The 13691-nt window shown below is 40.8% G+C and overlaps 1 protein-coding gene across 3 annotated transcripts; it reads left to right on the top strand.

Moving 5' to 3' along the window:
- Window positions 1–23: 23 nt before the first annotated feature.
- Window positions 24–13212, top strand: ddhd2 (DDHD domain containing 2). Of its 3 annotated transcripts, none has more exons than XM_075468069.1 (19): window positions 24–116; window positions 682–866; window positions 2872–3013; window positions 5359–5552; window positions 5674–5763; window positions 5910–6030; window positions 6118–6207; window positions 6285–6426; window positions 6555–6763; window positions 6862–6923; window positions 7043–7159; window positions 7272–7367; window positions 7677–7841; window positions 7959–7985; window positions 8401–8556; window positions 8801–8903; window positions 8992–9144; window positions 11115–11283; window positions 11387–13212. In XM_075468069.1, exons 2-19 carry the CDS (start codon window positions 747–749, stop codon window positions 11466–11468), a joined length of 2238 nt encoding a protein of 745 aa, XP_075324184.1. In that variant the 5' UTR covers window positions 24–116; window positions 682–746; the 3' UTR covers window positions 11469–13212. The 3 variants fall into 3 exon arrangements, with proteins under 3 accessions (XP_075324184.1, XP_075324182.1, XP_075324183.1); XM_075468067.1 differs by having other exon boundaries at window positions 2821–3013; XM_075468068.1 differs by lacking the exon at window positions 7959–7985 and having other exon boundaries at window positions 2821–3013.
- The last annotated feature ends 479 nt before the right edge of the window (window positions 13213–13691 follow it).

Below are 13691 nucleotides of genomic sequence, written 5' to 3'. Positions count from 1 at the left end.
ATCGTGTTTCCGAGGACACCTTAACTTCGCATCACTTGACAGCAAGGCTGTCCTTGGCTAGCCGTGTTAGCTAAAGCTAGCCGGAAAACAGACAAACCCTCTGCAAGACGTTATCGGTGAGTTTTAGTTAACACTACTCTGTTAATAGTTAGTTGATGCTCAAAAACTGAGTGGATATGAAAACGAAGAACTTGTCTAGTGACCGGTCCAGCTGTCGTAACTCAGTTAGCATAGTCTTCATCAGTCCATGGCCTCAACATTGTGTTTGTTGTGTTTTTGCGTTCTTTAAAATATCCTAAACGACATTAAATGTAACCGTCAAAGTTAATAATTTTGTTCAGGCCAGTCTCCTTAATTTCCAACCCCACGAACACCATTACAGCTTGTAATTCTCTAATAATGTGACTTATACAGGGTCCTGTTTATATTTTCCAATTAAACGCTACTGACCAGTAGCTGAGTGGACAGCTGTCAGTTTTTAGTCAGAGTAAGAACTAAAAACTAAAGCTAATGTTAAAGCGCTGGTAGGGTGTCCGTCAGTGTAATCCGACTTGTCTTTCTGTCCCATCACCTTGTCATAAATCTGTATGTTACTGACAACAACACATTGTGTTTTAATTGTGGTGCTCTTTCAGCCTCCTGTTGCCTCAGTAATGTAAAGTCGTGTGCTGGTTGTTACAGGTTCTGTGACTGCCTGGCCTCTCTACCCCACTCCACCCCTCAGGTAAGAGCCGGGGGTCGGGCTAATGTCATCGAGTCAGGGTGAAAAGGGGGGTCTATCTGAGGCTGCCCCAAACGACATCACCCAGGGGTTGTTTGACAGTCCCAGTCAGACTGCAGCCACAAGCAAGACACCTGAAGAGCAGGTGAGGGTGTGTGTTGGTATTAATGTTGTTGGTGTTTTTTTTTTTACCCATACCCTTCACCCATAGTTGTGTCAGTGTCACAAAAACTATGCAGAGAACTGGTGCAGTTATTCTTGTCACTATAGATGCATTAGGCAAGGCAAGGCATCTTTATTTATATAGCGCATTTCATACCACAGGCAACTCAATGTGCTTTACATAAAGACAAGGCATTTAAAAGAACAGCATAAAGCAGCATAAAAACAAGCAATTTAAAGAGAAAAATAAATAAAAAATAGAATACAATAAAAATTAAAAGCAATCGAAGAAGAGGGGAAAAAGAAAAATATACACTCAACCATACGCACACCGAAAGAGAAATGTTTTTAACCTGGATTTAAAAGTGCTTACAGTTGGGGCTGATTTCAGTTCTGCTGGTAGTTTGTTCCAGTTGTGAGCAGCATAACAGCTAAAAGCTGCTTCACCGTGTCTATTTTGAACTCTGGGCTCCACTATCTGACCTGAGTCAGCAGATCTCAGAGCTCTACTGGGTTTATACTCAGCTAGCATGTCATTCATGTATTCTGGACCTAAACCATTCCGTGATTTGTAGACGGGTAGCAGAACTTTAAAATCTATTTTGTATCTGGCCGGGAGCCAATGTAAAGACTTGAGAACTGGGGTGATGTGATGTGATCTCTTTGTTCTGGTTAAAACTCGGGCTGCAGCGTTCTGAATGAGCTGCAGCTGTTTGAGACTCTTTTGGGGGAGTCCAGTCAGAAGACCGTTACAGTAGTCAAGTCTGTTGGAGATGAAAGCATGAATCAGCTTCTCCTGATCTGTTTCGGACATGAAACCCTTCATTCTGGATATGTTCTTAAGTTGATAAAAGGCTGATTTGGTGACTGATTTGATATTATTGTTGAAGGTCAGGTCTGAGGTCATTATGCCTGGGGCTGGGTTGAACTGTATTGAAGGAGCATCACTATTGTCGTCACAGGCCTTGTATTCAGTGTGCCTGCATATCTTAATAGGATAAGATACAAACACAGTTTTTTGCACTGTAACAGAAAGTTGACTTCCAAGTGTCGGGTTATTGTAGTCCGGGCGAGCCTCAATATTGACTTGAATAATACTTTTTTTTATGGCCATGTGGCTCTGTTTAAATCCTGCTCTCAGTCGCTTTCATTAAGAGATGAAAAAGCACAAAGTAAGTGTTTAGGCTATTTAATATAAACATATTATTTAATAAAAATGGTGAGCTGATTCTTAGCTCCATGTTTGGCATATTTATCAACAAAATCTTACGAATAAATTTACCGCCTATTAGCGAATTATTGAAAACCTGGCAAACGCTACACATACAGGCGGCCATTATTTGCAAAGAAATGCATTTCTTAGGAAGGATTTTCCAACCGCATTCAAGTTACTTTCCAGTCTTATCATAAGTCTGTTTACGTGCTGTAATCTCATTGCACTGAAAATGGCATTATTGATTTGGCAGCAACAGGGGTGTCAAGCGGTGGCAGGCTCTCTTACACAACACTTAGAAGCAGCCGCCGTATTACTGGTTGCATTGTTTGCAGACATCAGAAAATCAGTGGAAATAGATTGTTTACAAGCTGTAGTTGTTTCAGTTGTGGAAAGAAGAGATGAGACGCAGCTTGTAGAGGAGGGTAGAATGAAACAGGGCTTTGTGTGTCTGGCTAAAAGGAGGCCTGATCTTTTGTTTTCAAACTGTTCTGTGCTTTGTTTGATTGTCTCAACTTGCTTTTTAGGATTTTAGTAGTAGGGCAAAGACTTCTGTGTTTAATCATTCATGTAACTGCTGATTAGAACGACGGGGGAAAACACAAGTAAACTTTACATAGCAGGCATTTGTTTTTTCCTTTGTAACGGAGCAGTAATGCTTACTAATGCTGAAGAGGAGGTATTGACTTCAAATCGTGATCATTTTGCGATCATTTTTGCTCAGGTTTCGCCTGTGTTTGATGAGGCCTCTCCTTCTTCCACATCTTCTTTTGAGATGCTTGACACGGAGTCGGTTCCAGCCCCGTACCGAGAAGTTCAGCCTCACTGGTTCTTCTGTTTTCGGGTTGACGACAACACATCCTGGCTTCCTTTTAGCAGAGAAGACTCTGACAAACTGGAGACTGCTTTCCAAACTGGTAAGAATGTTTATTTTTACATTTACGTTGTAAGCTTTTACATTTAGATTATTGTAAATACTGTTGGCTGTCAGGGACGATTAAAGGATAAGATCGTTTTTTTGACATTGGGCCCTTGATTTCACATTATAACATGATGTTCTACTCACCCCTGCTTGTTGTTGAACATTTGGAGCTGTTCCGAAGATATTCGAGAGGCGTCTGGCTGCTCTCCTGAGATATTCGGCCATGAAACGGTTTCCTATGGGCAAGCTTATACAGGCACAAACTATGCTGTTTATAATTTATTAATTACTCTACACTAGCACTGATAACGTGGAGGTGCGTCGCTTACTTAAAAAAATCCGGGTTATTGTAATTTTGATTTTTTTGTCATAAAGTGGGTGTTACTGACGTCCTCGTGGTGCTACTACCACAGACAGCCCACAGACCTGCTGCCTATTTATTCATTCGGCTAAAATTCAAAATTAGTAACCCGGATTTTTTTAAGTAAGCGACGCACCTCCACGTTATCAGTGCTAGTGTAGAGTAATTAATAAATTATAAACAGCATTGTTTGTGCCTGTATAAGCTTGCCCATAGGAAACCGTTTCATGGCCGAATATCTCAAGAGAGCAGCCAGACGCCTCGCGAATATCTTCGGAACAGCTCCAAATGTTCAACAACACGCAGGGGTGAGTAGAACATCATGTTATAATGTGAAATCAAGGGCCCAATGTCAAAAAACCGGTCTTGTCCTTTAAAAATGAATCATTTTATGTTCATTTCATGAAAAATATTTGCTCATTATGAATTTGATGGAAAATAAAGAGAACAGCTGTTGTAGTTTTAAAAGTGAAATGTTTTCTCATTCTTGTTTTAGATATTTCAGATGCTTGTAGCCTGCTTGTTTTTTTAAAATTTATTTTTCAAAGACTCTCGTCTCTAACAATATGATTAATTTGAAGCTACCTTAATGGTTTAAAATCCCATAGATCTCCAGTATTGTAAGTGTTTGGGGGGGGTCAAGTGCTGTGCTTACCCACTCAGAGCTTTTACCTTTCAAGCCAATGCAACGCAAGTGTCACATAAACATTGTCAAGACATGCGTACAGTTTTATTTGAAAAATAGACATTGATGAATATAAGAGCAAAGTCAGTTCTTTACAATAAAAGCTATAAGCTTAACTTTTCAAGTGTTTTTCGTGACTGAGAAACAAAAGGTTTAATTGGAAGTGAAGATTTCCTGAAAACCTTCAGGTTTTAGAAGCTGCTTTTAATCAAAGCCTTTGGTCAGAAGGACTCGATGTTGTATAGAAGCGTGACGATACATTTCACTGTCATTTCTTTACTTTTATTGGTTTGGTAATAAATTGTTAGCAAATTTTTCATCCAGGTCATATTTGATTTATTCTGTGGATTAGAAAGAAAGAAAGCATGACAGCGGAAGCAGCGTTCGGGATTTTCAGATGGAATTGAAAACTTTATTCAACACTTTGCTCTTCACCTCCATTCGTCCTAAATGAGATTTTGGCTGACAGAAGGAAACGGGGTCTCTGTTTTTTTTTTTTTTTTCCTTTTCGTGGTAGAATGTAAACTGAACATTCGTAGAGAAACAAATGGTGTTCGTTGACAGAAGAATCCGCACAGGTGCTGGGTTCATGCAGTGATTTCTACTAAACTAATAAATTATTTTTAAATAACTACTTTTTGACCAGGAGCTATGAAGGCTTAAACGCTCAGTAATTTCTTAGAATAATGCTGTGTAGCATTGGATATTCCCATAAGAAATAAAGGTGTCAATATTCTTCTTCAGCACCTTCAGATCGGATACTTTGAGTTGCTTGGTTCTTCGTGAATTTTTCTCCAGGGCACCAGAGTGCTAGCCTGACTCACGTCATCTGGCTGCGTTCACCAACTACACGCGGGGGCGTTCCCTTTCCTCACACAACCATCTGAGGAGCCTGGGAGTCATATGTGTTTCGTCCTATTAGAAAATAATCAGAGCCAATCATTAATCGCTGGGTGGGACTTTGGATGAATGGGCGGCGTTATGGCCGTGTTATGGCCGCCCATTCATGCTCCAGAGGGCGGGAGTCAGGTAAGCTCTGCGCTACGTCACGGGTTGAGTCATTGGGAGTGGCTGAAGTGGCGTGTCAGTCAAGATGACGGACAGATTCTTCATCCAATCACATGCACGAGTTTTAGAAAAAATAGCCCCATTTGAAATCATGTCGGTTGTGGGCTCGTCCCAGATGGTATGCGAATACCAGAGGGCGGGAGTCAGGTAACCAGAGTGCTGCCTTTTCTTGGCAACTTTTTACTTGGGAAATATTCCGAATTTTTCTTTTTCTGTCTGTTTGCAGGTAGAGATAAGGAGGATGACGTGGTGGTTGCTGTGGACGGGGAGCGGTATGATGTACGTGTCAAGGAGAGGAAACGTTACGCTGTGTATTGGGAGCAAGGTCCCACTGAAGTCCGCCGCTGTACCTGGTTCTACAAAGGAGACAAGGACACCAAATTCATGCCTTACCCTGAGGACTTCAGCAAAAGTCTGGAGGTACTCTCACACTGATGCTGAGCTTTCGTACCACACTGCTCCTTCCTTTAGAGTCTGACTTTTTGCTAATAAGTCACTTTTTTCATTTGTATGCATGTTTCCATCTTCTTCAATTTTGCAGGAAGCCTACATGATAGCAGTGACCTTGGATGAATGGAAGAGGAAACTGGATTTTCCCAACGGAGAGACAGTCATCTTACACAATCCTAAGGTGAGCTGTTAAAACTTTCTACATTACAAAGCTACGCCATGGGATTTCTGAAATACAGTTAGCCCAGAAGGTATTGGGTCATTTGAATCGCATGGCACAAGCACAATTCCTTTCTAATTAGCCTTTGTTCACCTCTCCTCTCTTAGCTCATAATGCAGTATCAGCCTCTAGGATTGCAGGATGACTGGGTGTCTTCCCCTTCGGAGCAGACTCGCCCTCGCACAGTGAAGAGGGGAGCAGAGAGCATCTCTGTAGAAATACCCGATGGTCTGTGCGTTTGTGTATTGTAAAAATATAATGTAACATTTACACAGTGTCAGCGCTTCTGAGCTCATTATGTTACCATGTTTCCAGGTGAACCAGAAGAGGTGGACCACCTTGTCTTTATGGTGCATGGCATTGGCCCTGCATGTGATTTGCGCTTCAGATCTATCATACAGTGTGGTAAGTTTGTATTTTTATATATATATATATATGTATTAGCATGTATTTATGGCTCCTTTTGATCGGTGTGTCTACAGTAAATGACTTCAGGAATGCTTCGTTGTCCCTCCTGGCCTCCCATTACAAACGTGCCCAGGACGATGGCCAGGTGGGCCGAGTCGAGTTCCTCCCAGTCAACTGGCACAGTGCTCTGCATGGAGACGCCACTGGTGTGGATGAGTAAGTATGATGTGACTTAGGGAGTTGGCAAAAAAATGTTAACATGCTTATTTCTCTGTTAACTGCTGGAAATGTTACATCTTGTGTGATTTTTCTTTCTTTTTTTTTCCCCATCCACCACATTTCAGGGACATCCAGAGGATCACTTTACCCAGCATCAGCAGGCTGAGACATTTCACCAACGACACATTGTTGGACTTGTTTTTCTACAACAGCCCCACCTACTGCCAGACCATAGTGGACACAGTGGCCTCAGAGATCAACAGGCTGCACACCCTCTTTAAGCAGAGGCACGCAGAATTCAATGGGGCAGTTTCAGTGGTGGGCCATAGCCTGGGTGAGAGTTCCGCCAACAAAGAAACTCACAAGTTTACTGGCAAATAGGAGATGAAAATGCTTAATTTAATCTGCTTTTCTTTTTATCTTGTTCTACAGGTTCTCTGATCCTGTTTGACCTGCTGACCAATCAGAGAAATGGATCTCAAGCAAGAAAGGGGGTACAATATAACATTGCCACTAAATGATAACATTAGTAGATCGATTTAAAACATTAACATTGCACGTGTCTTCACATTTAGAAAGTGATTGTCCCATTTTGTCATCCCCTGTGATTAAGGTGCCTTCTGGCGAGCCGTCTCTGTACAGCAACACATTGGAGCAGACTCTGACCCGACTGGGCCTGCAGCAATACGTGGATATGCTGAAGGGAGAAAACCTTGACATGGAATCACTGGTATACCATGCACACACTCATGATAGACATACACATGAAAGATTAATGGATAGTTAGAACCTAAGGACTATGAACACTGTACAGATATTGAAAAAACATTTTCTTCTTTTAGTCTCTCTGCCAAGACAGTGATCTCAAAGATTTAGGGATTCCACTTGGACCCCGGAAGAAGATCTTAAACTACATCAAGAGGAAGTGGCTTCCAGAGGTGAGCCACAACCGAAACCACTCTGGAGTTTTCTGGTTTTGGTTTGAATAACATTTTTCAGAAATGTTTGTCTTGATTTAAATAAAGAACGACACAAAACACCTCACTAAACATGCTGCTCAATGTTTGAACAATTTTGGTAGTTGCTGCATATTTTTCACATGTATTTTTCATTTCAAAATTCAAATGACGTAAGTTATTTCATTTAATTCATGCTCTTTTCCTTTAGGCTTTGTCTTAAAATGTTAGTAACTTCACATATAATTCCATTTAATTTTACATCATTTGATATTTTCTTAATCTGCATAGAAAGCTGCAGAATATCAGTCGCAGGATTCACAAGTTCCACTTCATGCAACCAGCGATGGTAACCCGGATTCATCCGGATTAACGTCCCAGCAGTCCCATTTCCACCGTGCACAATCCGTCACCAGCCCTGTAGACTATGAATACTTCGATGTCGGCATCGGGCAGGTAACACAAGTTCACACAAACACAGCACAATTTTTTTTTTTTTTTTTTTGTGCTTGGGAGACGAAGCTTTGGCGCGTCACCATCCTGCTTCTCTCCTTCCCCTGCTTGCCTGGAAAGACCAGTGGAGGCATAGCCAAGGGACAGGTGTGTCTCACATGGTGTCATCTTTCTCCCAGATCTTGTCCCTTCATGTACTTGAACTCCCTTTGCCAGGAGTTTCCATTCGCATATAATGCAGTCTGGTCAAAGCACTTTCGCTGCTCCTGAATTGTATTGGGAATTTTTCCAAGCAATAGAATTGTCTTGGCTTCGTCATGTTGTGATTAAAACTGAGTTGAACATACCAAATCCACACTCTGTATCTGTGCTCACATATGTGTCAGTTCTGCATGAGGGGTCATCTCCCCAATCTCTTCAGTACTAAGCAGTACTATTTAGTTTCCATCTGTCCTAATGGATGTTCATGTCTCTTGTGTGTCCTCATAGACCAAGAACTATAAAAGTCGCACTTTAAAAAATTTCGTTTTTCCAAGTAATTTTAAGTCAACTCTCTCCACAGGTATCCATTGATTACCCACAGCTAGCATTCTACCCTCAGACATTTTTTGCTTTCGGCTCTCCTATTGGTATGTTCCTGACTGTACGTGGGCTGAAACACATCGATCCAAACTACTCTTTCCCAACCTGCAAAAGCTTTTACAACATCTACCATCCGGTGAGTAATTGCATCGTATTGACTACATGTCAATGTAGTCACATTGCCCCCCCCCCCCAAAAAAAAGGGCTTCTCTTTCAAATATACACAGATTTGAGTTTTGAGTGTTTCAACATTTCATGCTGGAAAAATATTCGCTACACTTTATTTAACTACTTGTTGCTTCATAGATTGTGTCACACCAACTCGTTCCGCTGTATCGCAGTAAAACTTCTCTTCTCACATCCTGTCAATCCCTGTGTAGTATGATCCTGTTGCCTATCGGATAGAGCCAATGATTGTTTCAGAGGTGGATCTGGAGCCAATGCTAATACCTCACCACAAAGGCCGAAAGAGGATGCACCTGGGTATGGACCTTTGCTTGACTTTGTTGATCAGTACTGTTGTAGGAATTTTTGTTTAAGGTTCGTTCCAACTTTTTTCTTTTTCTTCTAGAACTTAAAGACAGCTTGACCCGAATGAGTATGGATCTGAAGAACAATGTGCTGGGATCTCTGCGGACAGCCTGGATGTCCTTTGCCAGACTACCTACTGCTGCACTGGAGGAAGGAGAACCTACAAATGAGACAAACCCTCAAGAGTCAGAGGGTAGGAAAACACGTTTTGTTGCCATTTAAAAAAATAAATAAATAAATAAAAAAAATATATATATATTTTCTGGATGCAGTGTGTGGTTGTTTGTATGTGTGAATGAGAAACACAGTGAGAGAGAACATGCACCAGAGTGTGTCTAACCCCCTCTCCTCTCACCCCTCTCACCCCTCTCTGCGTGTTGCTACCCCTTGCCATCTACTGCTTTCTTCAACTCTTTACCACTTTACCTTGAACCTCAGTGGCGCACACCACTGCTGCTAAGAGGGAAGACAAAAGTGCTCATGTTTGGACTAAAATACTGAAGTGGCCCAGGGCCCTTCATAAACATTACGGAAAAGGTAAGCCAGGATATTGCTTAGACTGAAACTAAGTATAAACAATGAGTAGTTATCTGTAATTGTACATCTGTGGTAGTTGTTTAATGATCCAATTTACACTCATAGTTCTCTCTGAAAACCAAAACCGATTTTGTGAAAGCCTGTGAGTCCATGTGAACAATCCGTTTGTTCCAACTCTGCACCAACTTTAATCTGGAAAACTATCTTGTTTCTGTCACTCGTTAAAAAGAGGCCAAATGAAATATTGTTACACCATTTTCAGTTGTCAGCTATCCTGCAATGCTTTGTTGCAAAAACACTCGGTCCAAAGGAACACACTTTACATAATGTGTCATTATTGCCACAGGCTTTCCCTGCTCGTCTGCTCCTCCTCTCATGCCAAACTGTTTCACCACCTGCTGAACATCCAGTCATTTCAACTGATAATTTAATTTACTGACACCACCCCCGGGGCTCTTCCTCCCTCTCCTGCTGTACGTTCTGATTGGCTGCATTCACTGAACGCTTCACTGATTGTCACCATCATAAAACACTTGAGCATTGCTTTGGGCTCTTTTTGTATGAGCTGAACAAGTCTCACTAGCAGTAATGCAGTGATGTCAGCTGTTTTTGAAACATGAGAAACTGTCTGGTGCTGAACCTAACTATGTCTTTCATTATTTGGTTATCATTGTTCGTATAAAACACTCTAAGGGAATGGAGCAGATAGAAGACACTATACGTACTCATACACTTTTGCTCTCTGTCCCTTAAAGAGGATTTGTATCTTTTAATTTATAACTTGTACAATATTAAGTTTTGTAATAACTAAAAAATTACAAGCCAGTACTTGCACAGGTAAATTGACAGAAATAGACCTTCAAGAGTCTGGCAGTTCAAGGTTTAGCGTCCTTATGAGATCACTGTTATGACAATAAGGCAGGCTTTGTACCAGCAACTGTCTTCCATCTTTGAATTGTCCCACCAACTTATAATTACTTATTATCAATATAAGCCTTGCAGCGTGAGTATTTAAACATTCATCAGGCCAAAGCTAAAGTCTGACACCACCGTTAATTGGTAGTCAGATGTTTGTTATTTTTTAAGTCAAACCTAAGGTCCACACTTATTGATTCAGAACGGTGGGTCGCAAACCTTTCAAATCGTCTCTGCCTCTGCTGGATGGTTATAGATGGTTGATGAAATACAAATCCTATTCAAACAACGCCCTGCTGTGTGTTTGATTCCTTGTAGCTTTTAATTTAAGTATCCTTTAAACTTTCACTGTTAGTCCCGTTCTGGCATGCTAGAACTGGAAAAACATCACATTTTATGAAAAGATAACAAGCTGCTATCTTATCATAGTATATTCTTAAACCACTCATATACGAGCTTATCTCACGAGCAGACGGTAGAATAGTATTGTTTGTTTCCTTCACCAACAATGCAAAGGTGAACTGCTCTGGTTTGCATTCGACCTGCTTTGAATCTTGCTTGCTACAGACAGCAGCCACCCTCCTCGTTCCCTCCATGTGATTATGTGTTGTTGTTTTACCCAATAGGATGAGTCCAAACAGATAGTTCCTGCTGGGTGTTGTTTGGTTACCTGCCCATACAGCCTATCTGTGCTGACTTCTGTCCCTGCAGGAGTGTTTGCAGAGGCAGAGTCCTCTGTGTCAGCAGAGCAGAGAGAGCAACCTGAGATCAAAGTGGGGATGTTGAATGGAGGACGACGGATTGACTTTGTGCTTCAGGAAAAACCCATTGAAAGCTTCAACGAATACTTGTTTGCCATTCAGTCACATCTGTGTTACTGGTGAGTCGAGCATATCAACAGACTTTTTAGATTCCTGATTTATTTATTTTTCTCTTTGTCATGGGTTTTTAATTGCTAATCAAATTTTCTGTCTGTCATTTAGGGAATCGGAGGACACAGCTCTCCTGCTGCTGAAGGAGATTTATGACAAGCAAGGTGTGGCCTTTGAACAGCCACAGCAGTAATAAAGTTGTATAAATGTAGACTTCTTGCATGACATTAACTTGAAAATGAAGGCCAACTGACAGAGCCAGAGACTGGACAATCCTCCTCCAGAATGCCTTAAAGTCCGGGTGTAACCTGACTGCCACAGTCCCTCCTCCTCAGACAGAGGAGACTGTTTGGCTGCAGTCAGGCGATCTTGGTTCACGTGCTTGTCAGACCTAATTTGGGGCAAAGGTGGTTTCATGACATTTCCTGAACTCCCACTGCAGGACTGGAGTACTGATAGCTGATTCAAATCCACCAAAACATTTCCGTTATGGTCCCTTATTGCACTTTGTTCATTTGACTTGAATTTGCACTTTCAGCTGCTGACGCATCATGCTTATGTCTGAAAAAGATAATGACAAAACACACACAGCTCTCGTGTATATCAATAATGAAACTGGACTTCGTGTCAAAGTGTAATTCATTTTCAGCTGGCTTTTCTTTGCATTTCACAAGAAAAATATATTTAAATATTCCAAAACATGTTGATAGTACATAATATGTCAAATTATGAAAAAAGATTTTTTGAACTTAAAATTCTCTTGACTAAGGAACCTGCCTACCGTGGCATTACTCCTTATGAATAACTAGTTGCGATAATTTTTTCTCAGCTTAAAAACATGAAAGCTGACATTTAGTCTCCCACTTAAGTTTCCTGGCAGCTATAGTCTTTCTTTTTGCATCAAAGCCATTTGAAACCAAAAGCTGCCACTCCTTTGTTAGAGCAACGTTGCAGTAATGCTGGTCCTCTGCATTTTGTTTGCCAACATAATCCATAGCGGTAATCAACGTGAGACGCACCTGTCCGTGCAATTACATTTTTGATTTGTGGTATGTACGCCACCATGATCGGACCCATCAGATGTATCTGAAAGGAGTAATCCTGGTGAAGGATAGTTTCAGAAATGAAGTGCAGAAATTCAGGTGTTTTAGAGACAACAGGGTTGTCTTCTCCTGGTTTATGTGTGTGCTGTAAGAGTGTGTGTGTCTGTAATATGAAAACTGTATAAATAGGTTGTTTCCACCCACTGCAGGTCTCTGCTATTCCTCCTTTACCACTTTCCTCTTTGTTTGCAATTGAGGGACGTTTGATTTTTTTTTTTTGCTTGAGTCCATAACTGTGATATATTCTCTTTCCTAAAATGTGTTTGATGCTGAAAGAGACTCCTGTAGACACTCATAACTCATCTTGCTTATTTAGGGGCCAAATCATGCACATTTCTCTTATCATTTCCTTGTGTCAGTGTATATATTCCTTGTATGAATCACCTTTTCTGTCTGGACTGCATGCACTTCTTTGTAGAGCACAGTTTCACAGCATATTCTGGTCCTTACTCATATCATACTTTAGTAATTCTCAAGGACCCGGCAATAAGAGAGCTGTCAAATAAAAATTGTATGCTTTTTATTTAAAGAGCATGATACATTTAATATGAAGGAATAATGTGTTTTAAAGCTTTTTACTTTAATATACTGTGTATATCATCAGTTTATCAGTGTTGGACAATAACACAGACCTGCATATCAACTACTAAACATCCAGACAACAGAGTTAAGACACTTTGTGCTAGAGGTACTCGACTGTGTAAGAAAGTAAGAAAATGATTTGTTCTGCATTGTTAGGGAACATCCCTCCTGCACCAAATTTGTTGATGACCTGTGGCCCTCTGGGTGTAACATCCGCACAATTAATGAATAAACCGTCTGTGACTTACTTTTCTTTCTTTAGTTACAGCAGCATTGTTCCTCCGGATCCCACTATTTTCTGTGTAAATGTCTGGGTCTAAAACAGTAAGCGCAGGATTTTATTATCCTAGACTCTTCTTCGTTTTCATAATCACTGTTGCAGCGTTTGATACTCATGTGTTGACACATGCCATAAAATAAGACCCTCCCCTCCCCGAATACACACACCGTGGATATGGTTACATGTTTCTATGTGCCATAATAAATCATTTCGTGTGACTTGTGTTCTTTGGAGTTCTCTGAATTTAAAAACAGTGAATTTATCCAACATCCCATTGTAAACTTTTCATCTTGTCGATGTCGTCAGAAACTTGCAGCACATTTCCAAATCAAATTATAGGCTAACACTTTTCTAAGTAACAATATTTCAGTAAAACCATGGAGTAGGGTTAAATTATAAGAATAACGTCACTACAAATGGTGCAAGTCACGCATGCAGAGCTTAGCTCAGT

The sequence above is a fragment of the Odontesthes bonariensis genome, chromosome 6, assembly GCF_027942865.1.
Source record: "Odontesthes bonariensis isolate fOdoBon6 chromosome 6, fOdoBon6.hap1, whole genome shotgun sequence".
Lineage (NCBI taxonomy): Eukaryota > Metazoa > Chordata > Actinopteri > Atheriniformes > Atherinopsidae > Odontesthes > Odontesthes bonariensis.
Note: the sequence above shows the minus strand (reverse complement) of the source record. Positions and strands in the feature narration are given on the sequence as shown.